The sequence below is a fragment of the Poecilia formosa genome, unplaced genomic scaffold (assembly GCF_000485575.1).
Source record: "Poecilia formosa unplaced genomic scaffold, Poecilia_formosa-5.1.2 Scaffold4, whole genome shotgun sequence".
In the NCBI taxonomy this organism is placed as follows: Eukaryota; Metazoa; Chordata; class Actinopteri; order Cyprinodontiformes; family Poeciliidae; genus Poecilia; species Poecilia formosa.
Genome location: NW_006799943.1, coordinates 6189604 through 6201719, shown reverse-complemented (window position 1 = coordinate 6201719; position 12116 = coordinate 6189604). Strand labels below are relative to the sequence as shown.

Here is a 12116-nt window from a genome sequence, read left to right as displayed (position 1 = left end):
AGAAACACTCCAGAAATCTAACCTGAATGGAAAACTGGCAAGAAGAAAGCAGGTGTTGAAAGAAAGCCATTAGAAATCACATTTACAAGTTTAGCACCAGCCATGTAGGCAGCACAACAAATCTACAAAAAGCTGTTCTGAAAACAAAACGTAACTTCGAGAAGAGACACACAGAACTTCACCCCCATTTTGAAACATGGTAGTGGCAGTATCATGTTGTTGAGATGCTCTTCTTCCAGAGGGACAGGGGAAGCTGGTCAGGGTTGATCTAAAGGGAACTCCTTGATAGTTACTCCTTGATACACAATTGTTTTTTTTTAGATACCTTAAACTGTAAAGGAATAGAAACAAACACTGTGCCAGTAGGAGGCCCTTCTCACTTAATAAAAAAATTGAAACACTTGTTGCTCTCTACAATCTAACTGATCCATTTGAAAGTGACTGAACTGAGGCGAAACTGGAAAACATTCTTCATTTTGAAGACATCACTCTTAATACTCGCCAAACAATGGTTTCCAAGCTTTTATCCACATTCCCGTGGACTAATGGCTGAAGGTCCATATGGAATATTTCTGAATTTTGACTGTTACCCATTCATGAAGCATCAACTAACAACTTGGCAATAACAACCTGAGTTAGGAGCAGCTCTTCCTCCATCTGGGCTTTGAGAGATCTGGTTGTGGAGATGTTTAAAGCCAAGTCGAATGTGTCGCATCTGTTATGCAGTTCACCCTCATGGGAGAGCTGTCCCGGTGCAGAGCAAACGTCAGAGCTACCTGGACTGAGACCCCCCAGGACTCACTGCTCACTCAGAAACAGCTGATGGAAGCTTACAGGAGAACAGACTGACGGCCCTCTGGGCTCTGCCTACAATTGATTGACAAGAGGTGTTGGGTCCTGTGTTTCACTTTGCCCATCTTCGCAGTCATACCAACACTCAAATAAGTCTCATCTGAAATCAGATGGTGTGTTCAGCCAAGCAGCAGCTTCCTCCTATTTCCAATACTTAAAATATGGAACGTTGGCTAAACTAGCTCGGTGTCTAACGTATTAAGTAACATCTACCATAGAATGTGTCCTGTACACAAACCATGGATTGTATCAGGACGCCGCTGTGCGCTAGAATTTTACACCATGCTGGTATGAGTTTACTTGGTTATCCAGTTTTCACATCTCAAATACAAGACTACTAAAGACCAACAGCACTGCCAAGATGACTCTCCTCTCACAACACTGATAAACCACTTTTAAAAGTCTGCATGTTCACCAAACTCAAGGAGTCTCTTGCCCTACCTCTTGGACAATTACAGATTCAGAAGTGTCTGAAATTCAGAAAGATTTGACATTTTAACAAAGAACGGGGATTTGGACACCTCTGTTTTTTCTTTATTCTTTGGTTTGTTTGTTTTGTTTTGTTTAAAGACTCCTGCCTTTAAAATAGGAAAAAGTACAGAGTTATCGTTAAATAGTTTATTATAACTCTTAAACCGTGTCCAATTAATTGAGATGATTTGACAGAAAAACATCCTGTTCAGACAAAACATTTTTAAAGAAAACAATACAAACAAATAAAAAAAAAGTGAGTTGTAATGTCTCAAATGAAGGAGAGATGCTGTGGTCCATTTTTGATTTAATTAAAAGATATTTATTCTACAACCTGGCAGATATTACTGTACATCTGCATTTTCAGTGCGTTGCCAGGTCCAGGGCTCACACGGTCTCGTAATCAGGTCCCACATCGTCTTTGGGTCAGCACAATCACCATTATATGAAAATAAAATCTGCTCCTGTGATTTTATCATCCTGTGATTAATACAACCACTGAGCGCTTCACCCACAGAATCTGTCAGAACCAAAAGCGAGCAGAGTGTCCATTTACTCTCATCGAAAAGCAGCAGTGAGGTGACGGGGACAATGAGACCTTTATTGATCAGACCAATAAACACAATGGTTTTCCTCTAATATCAATAGAGTCATGCTTTTACTAACCCCCCTGTTAATGGATGATGTATGGGAGAGGGAAATATTGGAAAGCATAACAAGAGACAGAAGCTCAGAGAAGACAAATGATCCCATCTGTATACAGTGTATCATCCAGATACCAGTGCCAAGAGGCTTTATGGGCATCCACTGAAATCTGTCCAAAAACCTCACAATGAGCTGTCAGGAGGGCTGGATGAGGATGTGCTGTGCAGAGTAAGTGAAGCCAGATTGGATATGTGACAGTGAAACTTAACTAGGCTGTGACAAGGTGACTTGTTTTATTACAGTGCCTTTAAAAGTAACTGCGATAAATCAGTATTCTGGCTGGACTCATTCTTCTTGCATTCCTCTTTGTCACTCTGCGCGTATGAGCTGGAAATGGAAACATTTCAGACATTTTGAAAAATGGCACTGATCTGCAGACGATGCAGCAAGCATCGAGTTGAAGGCTGACGTTATGCCAATAGAATTACGCTCCGTTAAAGATTAGCTTAAATTATTTTCGCCCTAATTATCCTTCCACAGAGTAATACGCTGGCTACAGCCGCCTTGTTGAAGCTAGGGAAAAACTGGAAATATTAAACCAAGCTCATAAATGAGCTTAGTTTAATATTTTATTTTATTTTAAGCAAAAGATAATCATAACAACGCTATAGTATGATTCCCCCCATTCCCTCCCAAAGTCTTCAATGCTTCTATTTGAGTTTTACAAAGTAGATATGTGTTTGAAAAAAACAACTACAAACTATAACAACAATTGTTCAATTCAGGTTTACAAATCATGCAAACCAAAAAGCTGAGAACATTTCAAATTTCAATCAAAGCGATGTTCACTGATTTCAAACGGAATTAGGTTTTCTTTTTTCCTAGTGACTGCATGACGAAAGTTGCATAGCAATATCATTCACCAAATCCTTCTCTATCCGTTTCTCAAAGCAGGGACTAAAGGATTTGACACCTAGCTTCCTTGTTCCTGGTTCATTGTTGCAACAAAACCCAGCAGCAAATTTTGAAGTTCAGTGAGGGCATGCACCATATGGTGACATCCTGCTACTCGTCTGCTGAAGTGACCATCAAAGTCCATTGTTTCCGCTTTGTTCAGGCTTTAAAGGGACCACTGGCCAGCCAGGAAACAAATTCAAACGCCACAGTTTGCCAAAGATGTCTGGGAGACGGGTATTCATCTCTGTGTAGTTTACTGGACCTCCTGCAGAAGTGTGCGTGTGAACAAACAAGCTGTTGGCTACGTGCCCACTGCGACTTGCTCTGAGTGGTTTGGTGCATACAGATTTAACTTTGAGCAAAGATGCTTGGAGACGTTATCGGATTAGAAACTTAACATTTTCTGACAGCTGCCTATTTTAATGCCTGACAGAAACGTTGGCTGCATACTTAAATGTTTAATAGACAAGAGTTTAACAAGACCTCGTGGGGCAACATCTTGTTATTAAATACAAGTATTTGAAGTAATCTGTTGGAATAAGTAATCGGTTGAGTCAGATGGTGCAGACGGTCAGCCATCTTCAGTTCAAAATCTAAATCTAAATCATTGATTGGAACTGAACGGCATAAAAATAAAGTCATCTCCAGAGGTCAAACCGATTTTTCCTATTTGTTGCATAAATTTGAAAACCATGTAGTGAAAAACAAATTTGTTGCATTTATTTATTAAAAAAAAAAAGATGCTACTCAACAGGATATCGGTGTCAGTGTTGCATTCCTACACAATAATCTCCCCTCAGTGATCCGCCTGGGCTTTCTCCCATAGAGCTGGATTGTTCCTGTAGAATTTATGAATGACGACGTCGATTTTTTACGCCATTTTAGAATTGTATTCTGAATGTAGTTTAGCAATGGCAGGAGAGGAAGTGAACAAAGCCATTCGGTCCACTTTGGCCACGGTTCCACATGTTGAGTTAACGTTAACAGCCATCTTGTTTGGCTCTGCTCTTCTGTCTTCACAGTGGGGGGTGTTTGTTTACAGTGCAGGCAAGTTCCAGTAAGTGTCAACACATCAAATTGGCACATTGCATACGTTACAGCCAAACATTAGCGATTAGGTACACTTTAAAACTTCAGCAAAGTCCTTGCCTCCAGCAAGCAGTTACTCCTCAACAGCCTAGAGTCCAGACTCTCTGTACGAAGCAAAACGTAGAACAAGGGGCTTGTTTCTACCAGGCTATGTCACTGGTAGAAACATAGCCTGGTATGTTTCTGATAAAAAGGCAGTTTTATCAGAACTGCCTTTTCTGATAAAACAACCAACAAAAAAAAAACAAGCAATCTAATCATCAAAAGATTTATCTTTTTTGTCTCTTATAGCAATATGCCCATCAACAGTGAATCCATCTAAAGTTCAGAGCAAGGCTGAGATCTTCAGCTGTACTGCAATTCTAACACTTTTCTCATTGTGAACTGCAGTCATAAACAGAGAAGAGAAACAAAAGCATTGTGATTTGCCAAGGATGGGTAAGGGCGGGGGGCTATACCTGTCTGTCAGAGGAGTAATGACCAGTCGTGGCGTGTTGCCCAGATATTCATACGAGTAGAGAAACTGGGCATCACAGATGTTGGCAAAGCAGTGCCTGTCCCTCTCGTCCCAGCGATGTCTCAGCTGAGAAAGCCACACAAAGGCCTGGGAATTCTCCACCTTCAAAAAGGAGACCAGAAGAAGAAAGTTTCCAGAAGCTGCCAAGACTTGAGATGAGCCCAAAATAATCTGTGCATTTCCACCCTCTAATTATGCTAATGTCTTGTCTGAATATCTTGAATACATTACTTACTAGTAATAGCCTCTCAAAAAATACAAAAATAAAAAGTGCAGCAGCATACAGCAACTTGTGCTTGTCAGATTTATGCCCTGGGCTGTTCTCACCTTCTGACTGATCATCTTGGCCACCACATCTCTGGCGTGGACGTCGATGGTGCAGATGGTCATAACTTTCTGCCTGTCACCTGGTGTTAGCTGGCCAATCAGCATGGAGATCAGGGCGTTGAGCTGGGATACTTGCTTCCTGTAGTACTCCTTCATGGAGTTGTCATAACCTTCCTCGAGACGGGCAAAAGCCATGTTCACATCGGAAGTCCACCAGATCTGGGTGCAGGTCAGTGCAACCTGAATGGAGATTTTAAAACATTGGAGGAATCAGAGGAGAGGATATTAAGCAGATTAAGTCAGATTTATGTACATGCATTTATCCACTAGGGTTCATACTGATTCCCAAAGAGGAAAAACAAACTTAGACAATCCAGTATTCCCATATTTCATGTGAAGAAATGCTTCAGAATTGTGATATAATACACCAAAAGCTGTAATGTTTGGACTAAGATGTAAGCCAGGGGTTCACAAACTTTTCCATGCCATGGATCTCCCCAAATAGCATTAGCTTCTGGCTGGGGACCCTCATTGCAAATCCACAGACAACATCATAAAATATGTGAAGCAACATTGACTTCTAGTTTCTTTTTTCTCACTTTTAAACTCCATTTAGTCTCTTGGTATACATGCTTTTTGACAGTTCCTTCTGCATTTTCATTGTCAAACACTTTTCCATGGTAGTTTGATGGCCCCATTTTGACAAAAAAATTGCGTAAGGTACTGTTGCATCTGAAAATGAATGGAGTGAATCTGTACTGTGGCTGCAATCTGAGAAATAAACCTGGTGATTATATAATTGGTGCAGAAGCCTCATACTTCCTTTGTGATCCCAAATGACGGGGTGTAAAAGTTTTAAGAAACCTTTGTTTTGACAGAAAACACAAAATCATATTCCATACTGAATCCTTGAGTACAGAAACTAAAACGGTTCCCATTTTCCATGCCTTGAATAGGCATTTTACATATTGGACAGAAAAGGCTGTCCAAAGTGTAAAACCTGACAGAGTTTCAGTATAACGTGTAATTTTCAGGTAAAAACAAACATGAATCAGGCAATGCTCTGTTCATACCCCCTGTGGTTCCAGCCTGCAAAATTGCAAGAAAAGTATCAAACATGTTTTGCGTCTGTAAAGTTTTTAATTTTCTAAAGGACACTTTTGAATAGCTCTGTTGGGCTTGCAAGAAGCTTTGGGGAATAATAGACTAAAGGGATCAAAACAACTTAATTGCATCTAAAAATAAATACCATTGAGCCTAATGAGTTTATGGGAATTGGGGAATAGATTGTCTAAACAAAAAACAATATTTTTAATTGCTGTTCTGCATGGGTTTAAATATTTAAGCAACCATAAAATAAAAACCACACCTTTTTTTAAGTGTATGTATCTAAATGCTTTATCACCAAAGCACATACTTGTTATTGAAAAAGTCCTAAGAGTACAGATGTCCTAAACACACCATATATTTAATTTTGACTCACTTTAACTCAGCTGGAAAAAAAAAAAAAAAAAAAGTCAGCAGATTTTATTAACCGTGTTTGTAAATCATTCTTGAGATAAAGGAAAATGCACTCTGACATAAAAAGTGTTAAAGACTCAGGAGGAATGGTGTGATTTAGAAATAATTTGGTGCATATGATGACGTGTTAATGAAAGCATTTTCAAGAAGCTGGAATGTCTAGAGCTCCCCCTAGAGGGCATGAGTGGTTGCACCGTGGGTCACCTTGGACAACTAAAACAGTGATTGAAGGACACAGGAGGTTCGGCAAAAATGCACTAGACTTTATTACCGGCATCTGAAGGAGTTAGAGAGGCGTTACAGTTTGGAGGAGGGCCTTAAAGATGTCACAGTGATCCAATGGTGGAAGCAGTTAACAACTAAGGTTCACACATATATTGTAAGACAGACAACAGCATAGGAAGATCAACTAATTATCTATCCACGTGAAGTAGGCATTTGCCATTCAGACACAGTGATTGGACCGTTTTCAACATGTTGTTCAGCAATGTTTCTCAATGGCTACCAGTTCCACATGGTATCGTATGCTGCCAAAGGCCGCTAGATATGGAGGCATGAACCGATGACTGGCAGACGCAGCGCCACTGATGATTACGAGATCCATGGAGGGCGGCACTGACGTAGAATGTAAAATTAATCTTGCCAATGTTTTAAAGGCACAAAAATGAGTCCAGGCTTCACAGCATGGGGTATAACTGCAGGACAGCACTGGTAATGAGTTGGGTGGACTCAACCAGTGACGTCCTGTGTCCATCTGTCTAAACCCTGCCTTATGTTGCAGTCAACCCAGTTCTCTTTTATGTTTGCCAAGTTAAGCGACGGGAAATCAGTTCATTCATCAAGTGTCACCCGTAGTTGTTTTGCCAGATCTCAAAGGCCAGTTCCAACACCTGGAGGCCGACTTGTGAGTTGGGACTGTGTTTTGTGCCAGATAGCTGCTTTCAGACGCTGCAGCCTGAGGGAATGTCACAGCCATGGAACCAGGACTTTACCCCGACTGTCTTGCTTACAACGTCCTTGTATACATCACTGTTAACTGCTGTCAGTCTCAGGGGTGTGCATTATTATAAAAACTTGACACTGTGATATAACCGTCAATACAGTTATAACAATGTCATCTGTTGATGGCGCATATTGTCCTCACTTTTTCATCACAACGTCCAAACCTCTCTCTCTCTAGGCTTCATTGCATTTTAATCTAATGCACCTGAAATTTTATCGCCTTCCAAGTGCTTTATCCAAGCAATTGCTGTGATCAGTATTATTTATTTGTTCATCTACTGAGCCTGTTCACCTGAGCTGGGTAGTCAAACAACCATTGCTCTCTGGGTTTGTCCTCATAAGCCGCCACTGCCTCGGTCATTTCATGGCGAACAGTTGAGCGCATGGTATCCAGCACACGGTTCAACCATATTTCCACCTAAAATGAGACAGAAGAACAAACCGGTCCACAAATTCAAACATTAACACGTTTGTTAAATGAATAAAATGAGACTGTCTTGTCACTGGCACCCTAATGAGGTCATTTATAAGCGTTCAAGTGGACATAGGATCAGGCAGCTACTGTAGCATGTAATGGAAAATTAATGATGTCATGTGTTTTGATATGCAAAACCTCAGGGGCAAAGAAAGAATCAGTTTCATTTGTCTGCTTTATTACATGCAGTGATATCAGTCTCTGATATCTGTATGTTTCCTCTGTTCTCTTCAGAGGAAATGGCAGGTAAGTGAATTTCCCCCATCCATTACATTTATCCTCGACAGCTCTGGTGTCACAATCAGCGTAATGAATACAGACAATAAATGTCTTCAGCATTTAGATAAATACACAAGTGATGGCACCATGATTTCAGTAGCATGAATAAAAGATAGCTGAACTATTTTACCTGTCCGGAGCAGTCGCAGGCCTGATTAAAAGGGACATACTCGTCTTCTTTGCTGTACATGCCCACGGCAGCCTTAGAAGGATTTCCCTCTTTATCTGCTTCAAACTGCATCTTAGCCATGTTGTCAAACAGCTTAGATAGATGCTTCTGGACCTGAGCAAACACACCGACACAATAAACTCCGGCTTGATTTACACCCAACTCACACTCTGTTTATTCATTGCAGCCTCATGTATAAATGCATCGGTTCAGCGAAGGTAAGGGAAGGGCACAGCCCATATTCTGCTCCATGCCTGCTTAGTTTCTCTAAGAGAAAACTACGGCCACGTTCTTAGCCACTTTTGTTTTCCCTGTGAGGTGAAAATATATAATGTCCAGATGTGGATGGTGGAAGCAATCTGCACACCTGTGAGCAACATTGCCCCTGTGTGGACACTGGGTGCATTTACAAGTACCAGCAGGAGTTGATACAGGTTCTAAAGAGTGCCATGAAGACATGAAAGCAGTTTTTTTTTTCTTTTTTAAACAAGCAACCTGGTGAGGGTTGGTCCCATTAGACAGGATGTCCAACAAATCGGCAGAAGAAATGAAGTAGAATCTTGGAAAAGCAAGTCGCTTGGTGTCCAGATACTCTGCCAGAGCTTTTTCACACAGAGAGAGCCTGAAGATAAAAAAAAAGACAAGGTTCTCAAGTCAATGTTTGTGCAAGGAGAGTATGGCAGCCATGTATACACATTTTCAAAGATTCCTTCGTCTCCCTCACCTGCTCTGAATGTCCTCCAGTTTACCAAACAGCCCAGGCTTATTGGTGGCCTCCACCACATTAGGCGTCTGACGCACTGAGTTTGCCAGCTCTTTGAAATCAGCATCAATCCCTTCAAAGCGCTTGGAGTCCTGAAACAGATTTCACCAGAGAACAAGGCAGAAGGATTTCAGGCCCAAAACAAAGACAAGGGAACCTCAAGAAGCAAAAATCTGGGTTGAAATGATCTCCGCACCGGTGGCAACTAAAACGTTGTGTAATCTGAGCTCCTAAACTAAGACGAAAGGTGATCTAATGAGGGCTCTCTTGGATCATACTGTGATGGCAAAAGCTGCAAGCTAACACACAAGAGCTTAAAAAAGATGTAAAGAACCTTGCTTAAGTGTCCATACCCCTAGGACTTTTCACAAATTGTCACATTACAACTTACATGTATTTACTCTTTACAACGGTTTTTAAACAGATTAAAGACAAACATTTTGCCAATTCTTTGTAAAATGGCTCAAACTCAGTTGGATTAAATGGAGAGCGTCTGAAATGCAGCCTTCAGGACTTTTATGTTTCTCGTCTAATTCTAACACGTGAATATGTTTCATTTAGGCTATTTAACCAACTTCTATTTTAGGTTGTGTCTTGTTAATAAATGAGCTTCCATCCCAGAGACTCAAGTTGTATAGTCTCTGACAGGTTTACTCGGTATTTACCTTCAGCTTTCTATCAACTGAATGTCATGATCGCGTGTCTAGAGGGATGATTAGTTTTTGTCACACAAAGGTTTTTCTATGGAGGTCAGACCATTTAGTTTTGCTCTTATCTGACCAAAGCAGCGTCCTCCACATTGCAGCTGCATCCTTGTTCATTTAAAAATGGCTTCCTTCTCTCCACTTACAAATGACACTAATGCTCTCCAACAACCTTCAGAAGCTTTCACATAACACCTGGACTTATACCGAGATCAACTTTGTTCACTAATTATCAGATTTCTTAATGCTTCTGATTGCATTGCATTGCATTTACTGGTATTAAAGTAAACTGTGCTGAAATACATATCACTGTTTTTAGATTCTTATTCATAAATAAAGTTAAAAACCCCAGAATTACTTATTTTGATTTGATAACTATACACTATTTTGCAGGGCACTATGCAGAAATGTGTCAAAATAAAGTGTTTCTTTCCTTAACACTTTAAATCCACAAACATGGAATTGAATAATGCATTCTCAGTTTTAAATTATTCATTTTGATTACGTTTGCAGATTGTGAATAATTTTGCGAAAAACTGTAGCCAACACTTGCAGAGTTGCAGGTTACTCTCCATGTGTGCAGACATGTTCAGCTTCTCACCTCAGGCAGCTGAGAACGAATGTCCTCGGAGCCGATGAAGATGCTCTCCAGGTGGGTCCAGGTCCGCTGCACCTCAAACCAGATGGAGATGACAGAGTCTGCCACAGAAAGCTTGCTCTGCCATGTGGACACTTCATCCAGGAAGTGGGCTATGTACTTTGAAGACATGAGGTTCTGGAGCTGAACCTGGTTGTCTTCCAAGGTTTCGATTAGCTCCTCGTCTGTGCGGAGCAGAGGCACCTGGGTCCTGTGGTGGGGCTCATACTGGAAGCGCATGCCTGGACAATGCGGAAATACGTGAAAAGATCCGGAAACTGCCAATACGGAACAGAATGGCTAAACTGGAATAGCTGCTAATTCTACCTGTCCATGTGGAGTTGAGCTCAGACAGGACTTTCTCCATCCCCATTTCTTTAACAGCCTTGTCCACAATCTCTCTGACTTTCTCCTCAAAGCAGTGCAGGTTGAGCTGCAGCAGGTCAGCCAATGACGTTTCCTGCTCACAGCACAGACAGTCATGTTGGTGTGCTCCCAATGTTTACAACAATTTATAAAAATACTATATATTTTTTTTTTTTATGTTTTTGTCACATTTTAATCACAAACATATTCTCGTTGGAATTCATGACACAGACTAAGACAAAATAGTGCAATTTAATGTCTTAATACTTTGTTAATTCATCAATTACTGTTACCATTATAAACTTTATGTGTATTCAGGGTATGTGGTATGTGTGTGCACATGGTTATTTGTCACTGTGTTGCTCTCTAGAAGGACATAGGGAACGTCATTAGACAATGATAGATGCAATACTTTATCTGGTTTATTACATAAAATCTCAATAAATTCATTGAAGTTTGCAGTTGAAACATGACAAAAAGGTGAATATTACTGTAATGTGTGGCATAATATCAGGCATTACAGGATGTTTATATAAAACAAAAACAACAATGCAAATTCATCACTTCTTAACATCCATTATTTTGATTAATTTTAAAAATGTTCCCCATCATTTGCTTCTGTAGCAGATCTTTATTTTTGCTGTTTTCTGGTATCTGGGGAAATAAGGAGACTCCCTTGTGTAGTCAGTGTCCCTAGACAAAAATTCAGAGTAATTTTAGCCTTCTGGGAAGTGAAACTGGTCATATTAACATAAAGGCAGATAATAGCGAGCTGTGGTGGAAGAGGCTGACAACCAGCTGATACCAAAGAACTAGAGCAGCTTGAGGTTCAAAGACTGCCAGGCCACACAGAGAAACCATTAATATCCAAAGATGATTAGCTTGAAGTGTTCAGAGTTCTATCTGAACAGAGTGATAACACGTCTCTGCAGCTTGCTCTCATTATGCTAGACAACTGCTGACTTAACTTTGGAAAAATGCTGGCTTAAGCACAACAGCAGAAACCTAAAGACTTCTTTTATTGATTTACACTAAGCAGAGCTGTGTTCGTCTCTATAAAAACAGCATCAAGTTTAAATATGTAGAATATATGCTTCTTCTTTGCTGGTTTTCTCACTGCAAAAGGAGGTAGTTTTTATTATCACTGTCTGACATTAAATAATGTTAGGGATGCTAGCATTATTTCTATTAGTTAAATGCCAGAGGTTGTCGTTTCCAGATGCCTGAAGGTGCAACATTTATCTGTTCAGATAGTGATACGCAAATATAAACACACTGGAGATGCCTAGGCATTATACCGATCAGGAAGAAAAGAGGTTCTGTTGGTGCAAAATATAACAAA

The 12116-nt window shown here is 40.4% G+C and overlaps 1 protein-coding gene across 1 annotated transcript in view; it reads right to left on the bottom strand.

The window, feature by feature from the left end:
* The window catches only part of dnah9 (dynein, axonemal, heavy chain 9), a 173313-nt gene that overhangs the window by 127039 nt on the left and 34158 nt on the right, over positions 1–12116 (bottom strand). The window contains exons 25-32 of the mRNA XM_016676322.1: positions 10736–10868; positions 10373–10650; positions 9029–9159; positions 8800–8926; positions 8266–8418; positions 7674–7799; positions 4859–5098; positions 4473–4633 (exon numbers count right to left, since the gene is read on the bottom strand). Of these exons, the coding sequence (XP_016531808.1) occupies positions 4473–4633; positions 4859–5098; positions 7674–7799; positions 8266–8418; positions 8800–8926; positions 9029–9159; positions 10373–10650; positions 10736–10868 (1349 nt within the window). The remainder of the gene's footprint in view (positions 1–4472; positions 4634–4858; positions 5099–7673; positions 7800–8265; positions 8419–8799; positions 8927–9028; positions 9160–10372; positions 10651–10735; positions 10869–12116) is intronic.